At 37.4% G+C, this 20,099-nt stretch overlaps 1 protein-coding gene across 1 annotated transcript in view; it reads left to right on the top strand.

Annotated features, from left to right (window-relative positions):
• Nucleotides 1-15,834, top strand: part of CGRRF1 (cell growth regulator with ring finger domain 1) — a 34,714-nt gene extending 18,880 nt beyond the window's left edge. Inside the window, exons 3-6 of the mRNA XM_059914266.1 lie at nucleotides 7,294-7,471; nucleotides 7,627-7,774; nucleotides 13,732-13,839; nucleotides 14,066-15,834. Of these exons, the coding sequence (XP_059770249.1) occupies nucleotides 7,294-7,471; nucleotides 7,627-7,774; nucleotides 13,732-13,839; nucleotides 14,066-14,386 (755 nt within the window). The 3' untranslated portion in view covers nucleotides 14,387-15,834. The remainder of the gene's footprint in view (nucleotides 1-7,293; nucleotides 7,472-7,626; nucleotides 7,775-13,731; nucleotides 13,840-14,065) is intronic.
• Nucleotides 15,835-20,099: the final 4,265 nt, after the last annotated feature.

Consider the following 20,099-nt stretch of genomic DNA (forward strand, 5'->3'; position numbering starts at 1 on the left):
CTGCATCCCATAGGTTTTGGGTCGTCGTGTTTTCATTGTCATTTGTCTCTAGGTATTTTTTGATTTCCTCTTTGATTTCTTCAGTGATCTCTTGGTTATTTAGTAACGTATTGTTTAGCCTCCATGTGTTTGTCTTTTTTACGTTTTTTTCCCTGTAATTCATTTCTAATCTCATAGCGTTGTGGTCAGAAAAGATGCTTGATATGATTTCAATTTTCTTAAATTTACTGAGGCTTGATTTGTGACCCAAGATGTGATCTATCCTGGAGAATGTTCCGTGCGCACTTGAGAAGAACGTGTAATCTGCTGTTTTTGGATGGAATGTCCTATATATATCAATTAAATCTATCTGGTCTATTGTGTCATTTAAAGCTTCTGTTTCCTTATTTATTTTCATTTTGGATGATCTGTCCATTGGTGTAAGTGAGGTGTTAAAGTCCCCCACTATTATTGTGTTACTGTCAATTTCCTCTTTTATAGCTGTTAGCAGTTGCCTTATGTATTGAGGTGCTCCTATGTTGGGTGCATATATATTTATAATTGTTATATCTTCTTCTTAGATTGATCCCTTGATCATTATGTAGTGTCCTTCCTTGTCTCTTGTAACATTCTTTATTTTAAAGTCTATTTTATCTGATATGAGTATAGCTACTCCAGCTTTCTTTTGATTTCCATTTGCATGGAATATCTTTTTCCATCCCCTCACTTTCAGTCTGTATGTGTCCCTAGGTCTAAAGTGGGTCTCTTGTAGACAGCATATATATGGGTCTTGTTTTTGTATCCATTCAGCCAGTCTATGTCTTTTGGTTGGGGCATTTAATCCATTCACGTTTAAGGTAATTATCGATATGTATGTTCCTATGACCATTTTCTTAATTGTTTTGCGTTTGTTTTTGTAGGTCCTTTTCTTCTCTTGTGTTTCCCACTTAGAGAAGTTCCTTTAGCATTTGTTGTAGAGCTGGTTTGGTGGTGCTGAATTCTCTTAGCTTTTGCTTGTCTCTAAAGCTTTTGATTTCTCCATCAAATCTAAATGAGATCCTTGCCGGGTAGAGTAATCTTGGTTGTAGGTTCTTCCCTTTCATCACTTTAAGTATATCATGCCACTCCCTTCTGGCTTGCAGAGTTTCTGCTGAGAAATCAGCTGTTAACCTTATGGGAGTTCCCTTGTATGTTATTTGTCGTTTTTCCCTTGCTGCTTTCAATAATTTTTCTTTGTCTTTAATTTTTGCCACTTTGATTACTATGTGTCTCGGCGTGTTTCTCCTTGGGTTTATCCTGTATGGGACTCTCTGTGCTTCCTGGACTTGGGTGGCTATTTCCTTTCCCATGTTAGGGAAGTTTTTGACTATAATCTCTTCAAATATTTTCTCTGGTCCTTTCTCTCTCTCTTCTCCTTCTGGGACCCCTATAATGCGAATGTTGTTGCGTTTAATGTTGTCCCAGAGGTCTCTTAGGCTGTCTTCATTTCTTTTCATTCTTTTTTCTTTAGTCTGTTCCGCAGCAGTGAATTCCACCATTCTGTCTTCCAGGTCACTTATCCGTTCTTCTGCCTCAGTTATTCTGCTATTGATTCCTTCTAGTGTAGTTTTCATTTCAGTTATTGTATTGGTCATCTCTGTTTGTTTGTTCTTTAATTCTTCTAGGTCTTTGTTAATCATTTCTTGCATCTTCTCAATCTTTGCCTCCATTCTTATTCCAAGGTCCTGGATCATCTTCACTATCATTATTCTGAATTCTTTTTCTGGAAGGTTGCCTATCTCCACTTCATTTAGTTGTTTTTCTGGGGTTTTTTCTTGTTCCTTCATCTGGTACATAGCCCTCTGCCTTTTCATCTTGTCTATCTTTCTGTAACTGTGGTTTTTGTTCCACAGGCTGCAGGATTGTAGTTTTTCTTGCTTCTGCTGTCTGCCCTCTGGTGGTTGAGGCTATCTAAGAGGCTTGATGGGAGGCTCTCTGCATGTCATTCTTTATCTGTCTTCTATGGGGAAATAAGAAGAACGTTTTGCTGGGAATTGTACTCAGTAGAATAAAATTCATTTGTTTAAACTGTGGAATGGTGGATGTCATTAAAGGTGTCTAACCATAACATTGAAATAATATTCTGAGCAATAATTGTGAGATTGTAAAAGGTTATTTCATTTGATGTGTAGATAGGTAGTTTAAAAATGCAAGTCTTTATTTTCACTGCGTACCTAAGATGCCTGGCACATAGAGGAGGAAGGGTGAACATCTGGAGACCTGATTTACTTGAAAATAAAGCAGAGAATCAGTTTTAATCTTAGTTGTTTAGCTCTATTTACTAGGCGTGGGTTGTTCGGATTGCTTTGTTGTTATTTAATGTATGTGGGTTTATGATGCTTCCATGTCCCCAGGGTAGAAGCTTTAATGACATTAAAAGTAAATACTCAGGGACTTTCCTGTTGGCTCAGTGGTTAAGAGTCCGCCTGCCATTAGCCTGACACTTGGTATTTTTCTTTGTCTATAATTGAGTAATTAAGAGACTGAGAAGCTGAGCAGAAAACAGTGACTGAGAGGCTGAGAAGTTAAACAGAGCTTTTGAAATTTCTTAGGACAGGTGGAACCAAAATACTGAGTCCCATTCTTCCAAAGAATAGAGAATTTGACAAGTATCAGATGATTTTTGTTAGGGATTTCTGAAGAACTATACTTTAGGAATAATGATAAAAAAGAGCATTACACACACACACACACACACACCATTAGTTCCAGAAGGAAAGTTGAGAGAGAATGTTGTAACAGTAATACTTTAAAATACAATAACCAAGAATTTTCCAAAACAGATAAAGGATCTGATGCCACAGACTCAAGAAACACTACAAACCCCAAGCAGAATAAATACAAAGAAAATCATTATAAGCACATCATAATAAAACTGCTGAAAAACAAAAAACAAAACAACAAAAAGAAAAAAAAAAAAAGAATCTGCCTGCCAATGCAGGGGACACGGGTTCGAGCCCTGGTCTGGGAAGATGGCGCAGAACAGCTAAGCCCGTGCGCCACAACTACTGAGCCTGTGCTTTAGAGCCCGCGAGCCACAACTACTGAACCCATGTGCCACAACTACTGAAGCCTGCGCGCCTAGAGCCCGTGCTCTGCAACAAGAGAAGCCACCGCAGTAAGCCCGCGCACCGCAATGAAGACTAGCCCCCGCTCACCGCAACTAGAGAAAGCCTGTGCACAGCAACGAAGACCCCCACACAGCCAAATAAATAAATAAAATAAATAAATTCATTAAAAAAAAAAAGTAAGTACTCAGGATATATTAGTTGAGTTGAATTGACTTAAAGGGAACTAAGGACCTTTTTTTCCCCCAGTGGTGGATAAGGGGTTCATTCTGACATTTTGCACTTAGAAAGAACAAATTTCAAGATAGGACAGAGAAAACTAACGTGTTTAGAAAACATTCCTGATTAAAATGTGCAGAACCATGGTGGTTCAGGAATTCTGCTGTCCTTTTGTAAGCAACTGCCTTGTGCACGATGACACACATAGCATTTTTGGAGGAATTTGTGAACCTCTCTTCCCTACAACCTAAAATTTTCAGCTCCCACTACTCCCTCCGGTTTTATTATCCTCATGCATGATCTCCTTGTATATAGTTCTTCTTTCTCAGGGCTTCTTCAAGGTTTGTGGCTTTTCTGCCCTAGGGTTTCTCCTTTTTTAATGGCTCAACTCATTTGACTGTAGTCCTTTTTTTTTCCAGTTTTTTGCAAGGCTATCTCTTGTGCTGTGCTTTACTTGGCTGTTACAGCTAGGCACGTAAGGGCAGGTTGAGAGAAATCACATCCATGCTGCCTCGCTTAATTTGGCTTCTGAATTTTCTGGTTTATGGCTGTGTCCCAGTTTTGTTAATGATCTGTTATTGATCTGTTAGATCAATAGATCTAAGATGCCATTGTGTTCACACTGAATTATAGAAGATTAAGAAAATGTAAGAATGGGAATTCTATTTGCAAAGAAGTGGGAAGAACTAAAGGGAGACATTCTCTTGTCAGTCTATTAATGGAAAAGTTTATGAAAGATTGTAGGGAGTAGAATTTTATAGATTCTGTAGTTCTTTTTGTTAACTTATTAATTTCAGAGACCTATTATGTTAAAGGATGAGTAATATCCAGTGGTGAGTAGACTCTGAAACTCCCTATTGTAGTCAGATGTACAAAGTCTGTACACAAGTCTTGTATGCAGCTCTGAATCCCTGGAACTCTGAGTCTTTTTACAAAGCAAACACACTGGGTAGGTTTCTATGTTCTGTAAGTTGAGTTTTTTTATTTTTTTTTTGACGTTTATCCTTCCATTGTTCTTTTTTTAGTGTAACTAAACCCATATATATAGATATTCTCTCCTTTGAGATAAACAGTAACATACTATATATACTTCCCTCCACCTTGCTTTTTTCATTTAACAATATATTCTGAAGATTGTTCCACAATAGTACATGCAGATATTTTGATATGGCTCAATTCTTTTTTAAGAGTTACAGTACTTCATTATAAAGTATTCCAGAATGGCCATCATCAAAAAATCTACAAACAGTAAATGCTGGAGAGGGTGTGGAGAAAAGGGAACCCTCTTGCACTGTTGGTGGGAATGTAAATTGATACAGCCACTATGGAGAACAGTACAGAGGTTCCTTAAAAAACTGAAAATAGAACTATCATACGACGCAGCAATCCCACTACTGGGCATATACCCTGAGAAAACCATAATTCAAAAAGAGTCATGTACCACAATGTTCATTGCAGCACTATTTACAGTAGCCAGGACATGGAAGCAACCTAAGTGTCCATCGACAGATGAATGGATAAAGAAGATGTGGTACATATATACAATGGAATACTGCTCAGCCATAAAAAGAAATGAAATTGAGTTATTTGTAGTGAGGTAGATGGACCTAGAGACTGTCATACAGAGTGAAGTAAGTCAGAAAGAGAAAAACAAATATCTTATGCTAACACATATATACGGAATCTAAAAAAAAAATGGTTCTGAAGAACCTAGGAGCAGGACAGGAATAAAGACACAGACATAGAGAATGGACTTGAGGACATGGGGAGGGGGAAGGGTAAGCTGGGACGAAGTGAGAGAGTGGCATGGACAGATATACACTACCAAATGTAAAATAGATAGCTAGTGGGAAGCAGCCGCATAGCACAGGGAGATCAGCTCAGTGCTTTGTGACCACCTAGAGGAGTGGGAGAGGGAGGGTGGGAGGGAGACGCAAGAGGGAGGATATATGGGGATATATGTATATGTATAGCTGATTCACTTTGTTGTAAAGCAGAAACTAACACACCATTGTAAAGCAGTTATCCTCCAATAAAGATGTTAAAAAAAAATAAAGTATTCCATATTTTATTCATTTAATCCCTTACTGATAGATATTTGGGTGGGTTCCAGCATTTTGATATAACTAGTGCTCTAAACATACATCTTTTCACATTTTTTTGCATTTTTGCCAGTAATGCAATAATATTAAATCATTTTCTGGGTTCCTTTTTTTTATATGCCTTTTGTATTTTTTCCTGTCCTATCTACTTCCAACTTTTTTTCCTTGCCTCATGTTTTGTGGTTCTTTAGTGACATAGAGGAAAGTTTGTGTGATTTTAATATATATATATACATATACATATATATATAAAATTTGTATTAATAGAGTGTTCTTCAGCTATTCAATAGTTAATCAAGAAAAATAGCTAACTGAATTTTCCATTCTTGAATTAATACCTGATGTTGGGCATTATTTAAAAATTTGAAATCAAATTCTGTTCCAATTACCTATGTGAAATTCCTGCCAATTAAGATTTTTGCTTAACAATGATTAGAAATTGCTCTATGTTGCTGCTACTGTACATGTTCGGAATCTGAGACTCTGTGTACATACTACTGAATAGTGAGAAGAAAAGTGCAAAGCTCAATTTTTGGTGTCCTATAGAACAGCGGTCCCCAACCTTTTTGGCACCAGGGACCTGTTTCATGGAAGACAGTTTTTCCACGGAAGCGGGGGTCGGGGGGGATGGTTCAGGCGGTAATGCGAGCGATGGGGAGCGGCAGATGAAACTTCTGTCTCTCGCCTGCTGCTCATCTCCGGCTGTGTGGCCCGGTTCCTAACAGGCTACGGCGGACTGGTAGCGGTCCGCGGCCCGGGGTTGGGGACCCCTGCTGTAGAGCATCTGCTTGTGTTTGTGTATCTCCTTCCAACTCATACTCTTGATCAACTTTTAAAAAATACATAATGTATCAATAAAAATTCCTATTTGCAAACAACAGAAATCACTCCAAGGACATTGAGTAGTTTACAGAATTGCCAGTAGGTTTGGAGAGCCAGAATCAGAGACCAAGGCTGTTCAGCCAGGAACAATGACCAAAATCATGCCCTTTTGCTCTGGTAAGTATGCCGTGGCCACTGAGCACTAGATGTTGCAGCTTGCACTGCCAGCAGTATGAGACATTGGATGCTGCTGCCCTTGAACTTAATATTGCTACAACTGCAATGAGCAAGGGAAAAAATCATATAGGTGGCACATAGTAAGTCCTATGTAAGTGTTAGGTAAATAGGCAAAACTATATAAGATAATTTGAATGTCTGCTTATAACTTATATATCCACTTAATCAGGTTTACTTAAATTGTAATATATTTTATTATGCTGAAAGCAAACAAATGAATGAGGGCATCACTATTAAACCCTCCATGTTTTGGAATCTCCACTCTTTCCTTAGGATATTTTGCATATTACATGGGACATTAACTGTGTGACAAGGGTATATCAGTGTTGTCAATGAGTATGTTAATGTTAGTAAGGCTCAATTTCTTTTTAATATTTTTCCTACTCTACTGATCATCTTCTGGACCGCATGGGTTGTATGCATCCGCTTTTAGAGCCAGCTCTATTACTTCTTGTAGTTAGGATTATATACACTGTTAGAGTGGTAGGTTATCAAGAGTGAACTGTATTTCAGTTTTTTAAATTTATGTGGGAAGAGTCTTGAAGTCATCAAAAAAAAATCTTTATAACTTCCAAGAATAAATATAAAATAATGTAAATTAGAGTTTACTGACAGCACTTCAAAATTGTGTAGACATTGAAGTTTTTATATCTTTTGTTTTAGAGACCATTTCCTTCATTTATAGGCACATATCCTTTAATGAGTTCCTTTAACTGCTGTCAGCCTGGCCAGCATCCAAAAGGAAGCTTTTGTTACTGGCTATGTATAATAGTAGTAGAAATAGCATTAGGTAATTTTCTTCTCTTTGTCTCGTTTGTTTTCCACAGCTGGCATAACTTTGACAACAGATTGCCTTGAAGATAGCCTCCTTACTTGCTACTGGGGGTGCAGTGTTCAAAAATTATATGAAGCTCTGCAAAAGCACTTTTATTGCTTCCGAATAAGCACTCCTCAAGCATTAGAAGATGCTCTGTATAGTGAATATCTCTATCAAGAGCAGTATTTGTATCCTTTTATCTGATATATCCTTTAGCACATGAAAATTTTAGACATTAGACTTTTTATGGATAAAATAGTGTTGCTAAGTTATTATTTATCCCCTTTGGTATATTGTTGTATTTTTGCTTATAGTGGCAATTTATCTTTACATCTTCAAAAAGTATTAAAAAGGACAGCAAAGAAGAATTATATTGCCAGTTACCAAAAGATACTAAAATTGAAGACTTTGGTACAGTGCCCAGATCTCGCTATCCATTGGTAGCGCTGTTGACCCTAGCTGATGAAGATAACCGAGAAATTTATGATATTGTAAGTAATTTTAAAATTCTGGAAACATTACTTTTAAGTGATTTGGATGATGGGTCTTAATTATTTGGTGAAATAGAAAAAGATTTATTTTAATTTCTGAGGATATACATTTGGCCTGGACACATTTTTTTTTTTGGAAAATGAATACATGGGAAGTACACCTGTATGCGTTTTATATGTGTAATGCTCCTTCAGAGCATGACTTGTTTTTTTCCATATGGATTGCAAGAATATGATTTTATTTAGAAAATGAAAGATAGAGTTGAATTACATTAATTTCATCATCCTATATTCTGTCATTTTTGCCACATAGAAAAAGGTCTGTTAGGAAGCATGTTTATTCCTTGCATTTTTAGCACTGAATAAATAAGCACTGTAATGATCTGAAGGGCTTGATTTTAAGACAGTATCCACTCTTTTCTTTGCATGCTTGCAGTCATCTTGTTTCTATCATAGCCCCTGCTGCACCTACATCTTATATGTGTTTGGTCCCTATATTTTCAGTAATTATTGTAATCTCCTTTTCTCATTATGTGCTAATTATTTCTTTAGTCTGGTAGTTTATCCCAATTAGGAAGATAAAAGCATGTTAGAGATCTACAAGGCCCTGAGCCTGACATTCCTATAAGTATGGTAGAAGCTTGTACGTGAAATAAACTTTTGGTGAAATCCTATCATGATAAGAATGGCTTTATATACAATTTACTACTTTTCTGAAGTGCATGAAATAGATATGTTGATGCATAAAGATATGGTAACATTTTTATGACACTTTGTAATATACAAAGTACATTCGCTACCATTAACATATTTATTCCTTCCAACAACTTTGTGTGTTAGGGCATCTGTCTTATAAACACTGAAAGAGACTAAAGAAAACTCCCAGGCATTCAGGAAATAAGAGATGGAACCAGGGCTCGATTCTGAGCCTTTGTAGTCCTGTGGCAGTATGCTTTGTTTTTAACAGGAGTATCTCACCAAAACCAGCACACACTGAGCTTTGGAAGGTGCACACCCTGATTGGGAGATCTAGACCCTGCTCAATAAGTTATGCCTCTGTAGTTTTTTGGGGAGCAGGGTTAATTTTATCAAATTGAAGTTCCATTGAGCTGAAGTCAGTTTGTTTTTTCCAAATAAAAGTCATACTAACAGCAGTGTATTTCCAGAACCTAACAGAGTGCCTGAAACACAATAGGTGCTCAGTAAATTTGATAAGTGAAAAAAAAAGTCATACCAAGCAATGTTAGTGAGCCACATAGAGCCTCACAGCCAAGCTCCTGAATAGTCCATAGGAGAGCTCTTCTGGCTGTCTCCCTTCTCCCTCCCTTTGGCCCTCCCACTCTTTTCAGCTGAAGATAAATAAGACCTATTAAGTTGGTGTTTGATATGTCCAGCCTTTCTGTCCTTCACTCTGCCTACCTGGGCAAGATAGCCCTTCTCTCACCACTGTGTCCCCCATCTCTTCTAAGCTCCCCTACTTCTTTCCTTTCATTCGAGACAGAAAGGGTCAGATCTGTCACCTTCCTCTCAGCTTCCCCTGTGGTTCCTTTCCCTCTCGCTGCTGGTGCTCTTTGTCAACTTGAGTACTCAGACTCTTCCTTATTTTCTAACTTTCCTCCTCAGTCTAAACAGAGAAGGAGTGTGAGTGTGTGTGTGTGTGTGTGTGTGTGTGTGTGTGTGTATGTATGTGTGTGTGTGTGTGTGTTTGGTGTTGGGGGCTGTAAAATACATAAAGTTGACCATTTTAACCACTTTTCAGTGTACAGTTCAGAGGCATTCTAAACAGGGAAAGATTTGCTCTCAGGTCCCTGATGCAACTGGAATGAAGTCTACTGGCCCAGCTGTGGTTGGGGGAGGCTTATTCCCACAGGGCAGACAAAGTACCTGGTTCTCAGGTCCTTTGTATACACCTCCCTGCCTGGGTCCTTCTCTGTATCTTCCGTTCTTATCAGTAGGTTCCCTTCTTTTTTTCCTGTTAATCCTTGCTTCTCGCTCTCTTATCTCTCAGGTGGGGCCTAACATTGGCACTAAAGCATATTAGTATATTTTGTATGAATGTTCTCTGTTCTTAATTTTAAAAGCAAATTGGGCATTTGGTTTTTCAGTATTTTATCTGGGGTCAGAAATTCTAAATCTAGAAAAGAAATTTTTTAACTCTCTCACTCCTATCGTAACAGTAATAAATTACATTCAGATTGTGTAGTTAGGAACCAGTTTGTTATTTTAGGTAGATAAGGAAAGTAGGGATTGTCACTGCAAGATCTTGAGTTAAATTTTTTTTCATTTTTACTAAATTATACTAGTTTGTTTTCTGTACTACTCAAATGATACATGTTTGTGGCAGGAAATAGAAGTAGAAAATCTAGATAAGCCAAAAGGGAAAAAAGGAAAATCACCTGTATTCTATCATCCAAAGATAACCACTGTGAATATTTGTATCTTTCTAGACCTCTATGTATGTAATTTTGAAACAAAAATAGGATCAAATTGTCCATACTATTTTGGGATCTGCTTTCATTTAATAGTATGTTTTAAACATCTTTTCCATATCAAATGTAAATCTACAACTATATATATATTCATAACTAGCATGATAGTAGCTTCAGAGGCTTTTAATGTTAAATTAAATGGCAGGATTGTTAGTAGTAGGTGATAACATTACTATCTTTTACCAATCCTGTCGTTTTGATTTAGTATTAAAAGCCTCTGAAGTCACTGCCAAATTAATAAATCCTTATGAGGCTGTAAAGGATATTGTATGTTTACAGCCATAATAGGGTTGTTGTTGTTTTTTTAACTTTCTTTATGGACATAATTTCAAAAATTTGCAAAAATAAAAAAGTAGAAGAACATCCATATACCCTTTACCCTGATCTCCTATTGTTAATTGTTAACATTTGCACCATTTTCACTATTTGCCCACATATATATTTATGGGTGTATGTGTATATATATTTTTTAATGAATTGAGAATAAGTTGTATACATGATGATTCTTTACACCCAAGCACTTCAGTGTGTATTTCCTAATAATAGGGATATTCTCTTGTGTAACTACAATATGGTTATCTACTTTATAAATCTAACATTGGTATAATATTTTATCTAATCTATTATAATATATATTCCAATTTGTCAGTCTGTCTAACAGTATTCTTTACAACATGTTTTCCCCTCCAGTACAGATTCTAGTCTAGAGTCAGATGTTGTATATGTCATGTATCTTTAACCTCCTTTAATCTGAGACATTTCCATAGCCTTTCTTTTGTCTTTTATGACATTAGCATTTTTGAAGAATAGAGTCACATGCACACACTGTTTTTGTAAAGTAGAGCATTTCTCATTTTGTCTGATGTTTCATCATGATTAGATTGGAGTTGAGCATTCTCAGCCAGTGTACAACGCAGGTGATTATGTGTGCGTTTCAGGGCATCGCCTATAGAAGAATGGGAGGTTCTTTACCCTCATTGGTGATGTAAATTTTGATTTCTCAGTCAAGGTGTTATCCAATTTTCCACTGTTGCCTTTTTTCCCCTCCCTTGCAAGTAATAAGCAGTGTGTAGGGAGGCACTTTAAGACCATACAAATATCCTGTTCTTTAGTAAAATTTCCCCCTGGATTTAATATCCATTAATGATTCTTACCAGATTTCATCTTTACCATGATGGTTGCAAAATGATTATTTTCCAACTCCAGCCCTCCAGTCAGCCCTCAGCATTCTATTACAAGCAAGAGTCCTCCGATTTACCTCTTTGTTTATCTATTTGTTATCCTCATGGCCTCATGAATTCCTTTTTCCCCCAGTGGTTTATAATTCATTACTGAATATGATTATTTTGGTCCTCAAACTGCCCTTTCCTTATTTCCTGCCCCAAACTGAGGATTTATAGTCAAAAACTGTGTCCATAAATTACTCAGATTAGTTCTCTCAAAAGTCAAAAAACTATATAAAGTGGTATACTCAGATGTTTCTTTCATCCCTTACCCCCATTCTCATACACCCCATTTCTTGTACAGATAATCAAGTTCATTGTTTTCTGGTTTATCCTTCCTATGTTTGTTATTGTAATGATAAGAAAATACAGATATCTTTCTATTTCTTCTTATTTTTCCTTCTTTCTTACACAAAAGGTAGCACCCTATATATACTATACATGTTCTTGCTTTTTTCACTTACAGCTGCCTAGCACTTTACTGTATGTAGGGTATCCATGTATGACAGTTATTCAGCCAGTCTCCTGTGGTTGGACATTCAGGTAGTTTCCAGTATTCTGCAATAACAGATAATCTTGCACTGAATAACCTGTGTGTCCGTATTTTAACGTTGTTGAGGTTATGTGGTTGAAGGCTAAGTAAATACATTTCTTTCTGTTATATACTGCCAAATTCCCCTCCATTGGAATTGTACCTTTGGAGTTGTATTTTTTTTTTTTAACACATTTCCACCAGCAGTATATGAGAGTGATGATTTCTCCATAGAGTGTACTGACAAGCTTTTCAATTTTTGTTAACCTGATGGGAAAGAAATTATATCTCAGTTAAGTTTTAATTTGCATTTATCATATTGTGAGTGAAATTGAACATCTTTTAATATGGCTAAAGATCATGTTTTTATCTTTTTGTATATTATCTGTTCATGTCTTTTGCCCATTTCTCTATAGGATTTTTATTCACGTTTTCTTCAATTTTTAAAAGTTCTTTATAAATTAGAGATATTAACCCCTAGTCTGTGATATACATCGTGAATATATATTTCAGCTTGTCATATGTCTTTTGGCTTTACTTTTAGTGCTTTTTGTCATGCAAATTTTACATTTTTATGTAGTTAGGTTTGTCAAATTTATCTGCCTCTGGGTTTGGGTCATAGTTTGAAAGTCTTTTTCTACACTAAAACTAAAAAGAAATTCACATGTTTTTCCTAGTGCTTGTATAGTTTTATTTTTCACAATTAGATCTCTTATGCTTTTGGAGTTTATTCTTATGTATGGAATGAGGAATGCATCTAATTTTATATTTTTCCAAACAGCTATCCAGTTGCCCCAATACTTTTTATTATTAAGAAGGCTCTCTTTGTTTAGTGATTTGAGATGCTACCTTTGTCATATTTGTATATATAGTTATGTCTGTTTCTGGACTGTTTATTCTGTTCCATCCATCTGTCTATTCATGTGCCAGTACCACACTGTTTTAATTTTAGAGGCTTTGTAGTATGCTTTAATATCTGACCGAGCTTAGTCCCTCTCATAGCTTTCTTTTCAATATTTCCCTAGCTATTCTTTTTTTTTAAAATTAATTTATTTTATTTATTCATTTTTGGCTGCATCGGGTCTTCGTTGCTGCACGTGGGCTTTCTCTAGTTGAAACGAGGGGGGGCTACTCTTCGTTGTGGTGCGCGGGCTTCTCATTGAAGTGGATTCTCTTGTTGCATAGCACAGTCTCTAGGCACGTGGGCTGCAGTAGTTGTGGTGTGCGGGCTCAGTAGTTGTGGCTCGTGGGCTCTAGAGCGCAGGCTCAGTAGTTGTGGCTTGTGGGCTCAGTAATTGTGGCGCATGGACTTAGCTGCTCTGTGGCATGTGGGATCTTCCTGGACCAGGGCTCGAACCCATGTCCCCCACATTAGCAGGAGGATTCTTAACCACTGCGCCACCAGGGAAGCCCCTTTCCTAGCTGTTCTTATGTTTTATTTTTCCATATGAAAATTTTAGTCAACTTATACAGCTGTATAAAAACTAATTGCTATTTTTGTTGAGATGACATTGAATTTGTAAATTTGAGTATAAATAAAATAATTCTGGCAAAAATATGTAACTGGGTCCTCTTTTGTGACTGTGATTTAAGGAACTTATTGTAAGTTTTCTAATTTATCAACCTTTTATTTTTATTTGAGAAGTATTTTTCACATATCTGTGAAATAATGTAAGGAGGTATGTACTGACTGTTGTTCAATTTTTATCTTAGATTTCCATGGTGTCAGTAATTCATATTCCTGATAAGACTTATAAACTCTCCTGTAGAATATTATATCAATATTTACTCCTGGCTCAAGGTCAATTTCATGATCTTAAGGTAAGTTGTACCCTCTAGTCTTTATCCTGTGTCTTTTTTGTTTGCAGAGTTTCAAAGAATGACTATCTATAAAGAGATAATATTTTTCAGTTAGTTATCATAGAAGTTAGCTATTATTTGTTATTGGATTTGCTAGCTCATAAATTTTTAGCACGTCTTATGACCCCCGGATTTGAAGCGTAATTGTCATTTGTAATATCTTTACATTTGTTTCTTTGATTTTCAGCAACTTTTCATGTCGGCAAATAATAATTCCACTCCCTCCAGCAGTTCCTCTCCAGAGGAAAAAAACACAGACCAAAGTTTGCTGGAAAAGGCTGGACTATCTGAAAGTGAAGTGGAGCCTCCAGAAGAGAATAGCAAGGACTGCGTGGTTTGCCAGAATGGGACTGTGAACTGGGTGCTCTTGCCATGTAGACACACGTGCTTGTGTGATGGCTGTGTTAAGTATTTTCAGCAGTGCCCAATGTGCAGGCAATTTGTTCGGGAATCTTTTGCACTTTGCAGTCAAAAAGAGCAAGGTAAAGACAAACTGAAAAGTCTCTGAGGATGTTGTTACAACTGAGAAGTACACTTCCCACTGAAGATGCAGTGTTCTTGTTTTCTTGGAATTAATCATAACATGGAATCTACAGTGTTAACCGTCAGTGAAAATTCTATTTTAACTTCATATTTGTATGGTACATGGATGGTGAAAATTAATTATTCCTTGCTGTTCAGTATGGCAAATACTGGAATCCCATTCTGGGTCAATGCATAAAAATTCATTCAACCTCTTGAGAAGAATGTAAACATTTCGCCTTTTATCAGCTAGAGGATTTCACGTAATGTTGATTAGAAAAATTCTGAAAAGCAATCCATCTAAAATTCGAGGAAGTAAAAGTCTTAAGATTTCTGAATGTTTTTCCTTTGACAAAATCTAGAATGCAGTTGGGTAAAAATGAAATCCTTCTTAAAATAATTGTATGTTCCCTGGTTTACAAAAGAGTTGGAAAGGGCTTCTAACTTTAAATCCTTTCCTGAAATATCCGTTTTTATAAATATCCAGCTGTTCGGTTTCTAATTTTCCTTATAATTATAGTCACATAAACACAAGTCTTAATTTTTAAATATAGCTTCTTAAATCATAAATGCAAGAAACAATTCTTGACTGTTCTCAGTGTATCATAGACTTAAATGATACTCATTTATAGGAAGCAGATATACAAAACATGGATAATAAAATTTATTGGATAATTAAATGTATTGTCCAATATGATTAGAGTAGCTGGATGTGACCTACGAGGGAAGATCTGCGAGGCTCTCAATGCCTTACCTTAGAGTTCCTCCTGCACACGAACCCATCCAAAACTGAAGGGGTTTAGAGCCAGAAAAATCACTAAAAGAAACAAGTGACTTTTTTTCTAGGGTGTTTTTTATTCTAAGTAAACCCCGTGTCCTTCTGAATAGTAAATCACTTTGTTCATCCCTTGTCACATCCTCTTAAGAGTTGAGTAACCTGATAGTCAAAAAAGCCCCATTCCCCACTTTTCCCAAGATGACTAAGAAGAAAAAAGTAAATCAGAGCTTCCTGTTTCTTCAGTGGAAATTACCTTTAACTCACTAAGAAATTAGATCATGGCAAATAAACTGTGACATGCAGGGAGATTTCCAAGCCTCATTTGTCCTGTTTGTATTAAGAATAATGCTTTGGGGCTTCCCTGGTGGCGCAGTGGTTGAGAGTCTGCCTGCCGATGCAGGGGACACGGGTTCAAGCCCGGGTCTGGGAAGATCCCACATGCCGCGGAGCAGCTGGGCCCGTGAGCCACAATTACTGAGCCTGCGCGTCTGGAGCCTGTGCTCCGCAACAAGAGAGGCCGCGATAGTGAGAGGCCCGCGCACCGCGATGAAGAGTGGCCCCCGCTTGCCACAATTAAGAGAAAGCCCTCACACAGAAACGAAGACCCAACACAGCCATAAATAAATAAATAAATAAATAAAAATTAAAAAAAAAGAATAATGCCTTATCTTTGTGTCAGTGTGTTTATGTAATATTATTTCATTCCCATCAAATATAGCACTTTCAAAAAGACATTACCTATTCTCCATTTTATAAACCAAATCAAATTTCATCTATGTTCAATAGCTATGTAATAAATACCTTCGAGGGGCCAGATACCTTTTGGGAGTCTGGGCTACAAAGAATCAGACAAGGCTCCTGACCTCAAAGTATCTGTCCCTAACAGAAGCATTGATGGCTTATTAGAAGTACATCCCTATCTTAGTAATTCCTAAGGCCCTGTTCTAATTCTATCCCTGGAAGCAGGGCGGTCAAAAGCTACAGTCCCTGCTGCAGTTGGCTAGCTGTATAGCAGTTCATCTGGGAAATTCACTTTGTAGGTCAGTTGGGGGAATACTCAGGGATCATTTTGCCCATCCTATCCATCCAGCTTCCCTTTACAGATCTGTTTGTACCTAAACTGTCCTAGATACATGGTTGCTTTCTCATCTGAGATAGATTCCACCTGCAATCTTATTCCATTTTTCATAATTTTTTTATTGTAGTAAAATATACATAACATAAAATTTACCATTTTAACCATTCTTAAGTATACAATTTGGTGGCATTAAGTACTTTCACATTGTTATGTGACCACCACCAGTATCCGTCTTCAGAATTTTTCCATCATCCCAGACTGAAACTCTATACCCATCAAACAGTAACTCCCCATTACCCCTCCCTTCAGCCCCTGGGCAACCACCATTCTACTTTCTGTCTCTATGAATTTGACTATTCTAGGTACTTCATATACATGGAATCATACAATATTTGTCCTTTTGTGTCTGGCTTATTTCATTGAGTATAATGTTTTCAAGGTTCCTCTGTGTTGCAGCATGTATCAGAATTTCCTGCCTTTTTAAGGCTGAATAATATTCCATTATATGTATATACCACATTTTGTTTATCCATTCACCCATTATTTTTCATAACTCTTAAAGATGATTTGCCCTTAGCTCCCCTTGCTGCAACTAAAGGAATTGTTTTTCCTGACCTCAGTAGTAATAAATATGAGGAATTTGGTAAGTAATCAAGTAAAAACAAGTACAGTGTCTCTTAGAGGCTTATGGCAGAATTGGCCAATAGCAGTGAATAAGGGACATCTTGTGAAAACATCTACAAAAGCATTTTATTTAATTTATCTTATGGATCATTAGATAAAACATTTGCTTTATGTAGAGTAGTTGGTACTTTCCAAAAATCTCAACCAGGGATACATTAAGCAGACCTGATAGGTGAGTAGCCACTTCCTCCTTCAGTGACCCTTTCTTCCCAACTTGGTACCTATGAGGGTTCTTAATGTCGAAACCAGCTCTAGGGGAGGAACTTAAAAACTTGCTTAAGGACACAACACAAATCATCTCATCACAGCACAGATAATCATGAATTGTCTCCCACTGGGTCTATTGTATTTTTTAAGCCTTCTCGTTAATTGTGGAATGAAATTTTGTCTTGGCTTGTGGGAATTTGTAGCATCAATATAGGTAATCTGGGGTTTAGGAAGGGTGGGTGGAGGTGATTTCAGCCTCTTCTACTCAATCCTGCCTCAGATGGCCCCTATTCCACTAGGTAATTCCCTAACTCCATTACCTAGATTTTGAACACTGAATTCCCCTCTCTTTTCATATCTCCCTATATTATATTTCTCCTGAATCGTTTCTCTCTTGTCATCATGACCTCTAGTTCCTGGGTCCCTGAGTCTATTCTAATAATTCATGAACTTGCTCCTGGGTTGCTGGCTCAACTGTTTCAAATGTGTTACCATGTTGGCTTGCTCTCTTGGCCTCTCCACTCTACCTGCCCCAGCAACCCACACACTTGGCTTACCTCGACTATGTTTCTTTCCTGCTGTTACCACAGAAGGTCAAGTGGTCTAACCAATTTATGGAGCCCACCATGAAGCCTCTCTGCTTAGTTGCTTCCAGGTCGTCACTGCTGCTCAACAATCCTTTTATTGTTTTCCTAATGGACCCCCTACCGAACTCCCAATAGCTATTTCTCTTCCACTCTTGTCAAGTTTTGTACCCCACCACTGCTGTCTCACTTTCAGAAAAGAAGCTTCAAAAGGTAGGTTAAGATGATAGACCCCCAAAGTCATATATCTTGGGCTTTTTCCCAGCTCTGCCACTTGTCCCTTGGACAAATTATTTAACCTCACTCACTCTGATCAGTTTCCTCATCTATAAAAATAGTGATAATAGAACCTAACTATAGGCTGTTGAGAGTTTTATACCAGTTAATATATGTGAAGTGCTTAGACCTGGGCATAGCATATAGTAAGCTCTATGTGTGACAGGTATTACTGTTACTATTTTGTTTAGATGTTCAAAGCCAGTAGACATTCTTTTCTCTCTTCCTCAAAAGAGGAGGTATATTATATATATTGATACTTCTGAGGCCAACACTGCTTGTGTTATTGGTCTCATCTCTGTTTGCTCCCTAAACTCATTTAATCATTCAGTAATTGAATAATTACCGAGGGCCAAAGACATTACACGTTGTGTGGGCATGAGAATACGGCAGTAAAAAAAAAAAGTAGGCAAAAACCCGTGCCTTCATAGGCCTTACATTCTAGTAGAGAGAGAGACAAATTAGCAATATCATATATCAGGTGGAGATTAAGTGCTATGGAGAAAATCAAAGCTGGGATGAATGAGTCGGGAATGTGAAGGATGGAAGTGAGGAATCTACTTCAAATACGATGGTCAAGGAAGGCCTCACCAGGATAATAGAGACCTGTAGAAGGCCAGGAAGTGAGCTATGTATATCTAGACAAAGACATCTTAACCACTGCAAGGCTGAGAAGTGCAGTTTACTGAGATGGAAACAACTGGGAAAAGGTAGGTTTGGAGGAAAAGAGCAATTTTGTTTTTGTTCCATTTTGGATGCCAATTGGAAATCCAAGTAGGGATCTCAAATAAGCAGGTGAATATAATACTCTGAAGTTCAGGGGAAAGATCTGGCTGATAGATTTCATCTTTTCTTGATGCCATGTCATCAGCATGGCATTTAAAGCCATGAGTCTGCATGAGATCACTGACGACGTGAGCACAGGAATAGAAGTGGTCCATGGACTGAGGGGATACTCCAGCATTCACGGAGATTGGGAGGAACAAGTACACTGAGAAGTAGATAGTGAGGTAGGAGGAAAACCAGAAGCGTGGGCTTTACAAACCATCCCAAAATGGAGTTGTATAAAACCATCACCATTTTATTATGCTCACAGATTGTGTAGTCAGGTATTGGGACAGGATATGGCAGGGATGGGCCTGTCTGGGACCTTAGTTGAGAAGATCCAAATGACTAAAGTGACTCAAAGTCCAGAGGACTAAAATCATCTGAAGGCTCTTCATTTATATATTTGGTGCCTGGGCTGTGATGACTTGAAAGCCGGGCCAAGCTAGGACACTTGTGGCCTCTCCGTGTGGCCTGGACTTTGTCACAGCCAGGTGGCCTTAGGATAGTCATTTCTTAAATGGGGGCTCAGGATTCCTAGAGTAAGTGTTTTTAGTGAACAAGGCAAAAGCTGCATGACCTTTTTTGTTTTTGCCTTTTTTTTCTTTTTAACAGTTTAATAGAGATATAGTTTAAATTATCATATCAATACAATTCCCCCATTCAAGGGTTTAATGTACTCAGAAAGTTTTCCAACCACTCCTACAGTCAATTTTAGAACATTTTGATTACCCACACAAAAAACCCTGTGTGCATTAGCCATCACCCCCAATCCCTGCCATGTTTCCCCCAACCCTATGCAACCACCGATTTACTTTCTTTATAGTATAGATTTGCCTGTCCTGGACATTGCATGGAATGGAATCACATGTAGAATCACAAACGGAATCACACACAATATGTGGCCTTTTGTGACTGGCCACAGAATATTACTTAGCATAATGTTCTTAAGGTTCATCCATGTTATAGCATAAATCAGTATTTTATTTCTTCTTATTGCCAAATAATATTCCATTGCATAGATATACCACACTGTGTTTATCCATTCATCAGTTTATGGACATATAGATTTTTTTCACTTTTTGGCTATTATGAAAAATGCTGCTGTGGACATTGGCTACAAGTTTTTATGTGGACATATGTTTTCATTAATCTTGGGTATATACCTACAAGTGGAAGTGCTGGTTCATATCAAAATTCTACAATGAACATTTTGAGGAACTTCCCAACTGTTTTCAAAGCAGCTGCACCATTTTACATTCTTACC

This window comes from Balaenoptera ricei, chromosome 2 (genome assembly GCF_028023285.1).
Source record: "Balaenoptera ricei isolate mBalRic1 chromosome 2, mBalRic1.hap2, whole genome shotgun sequence".
NCBI classification, from domain to species: domain Eukaryota; kingdom Metazoa; phylum Chordata; class Mammalia; order Artiodactyla; family Balaenopteridae; genus Balaenoptera; species Balaenoptera ricei.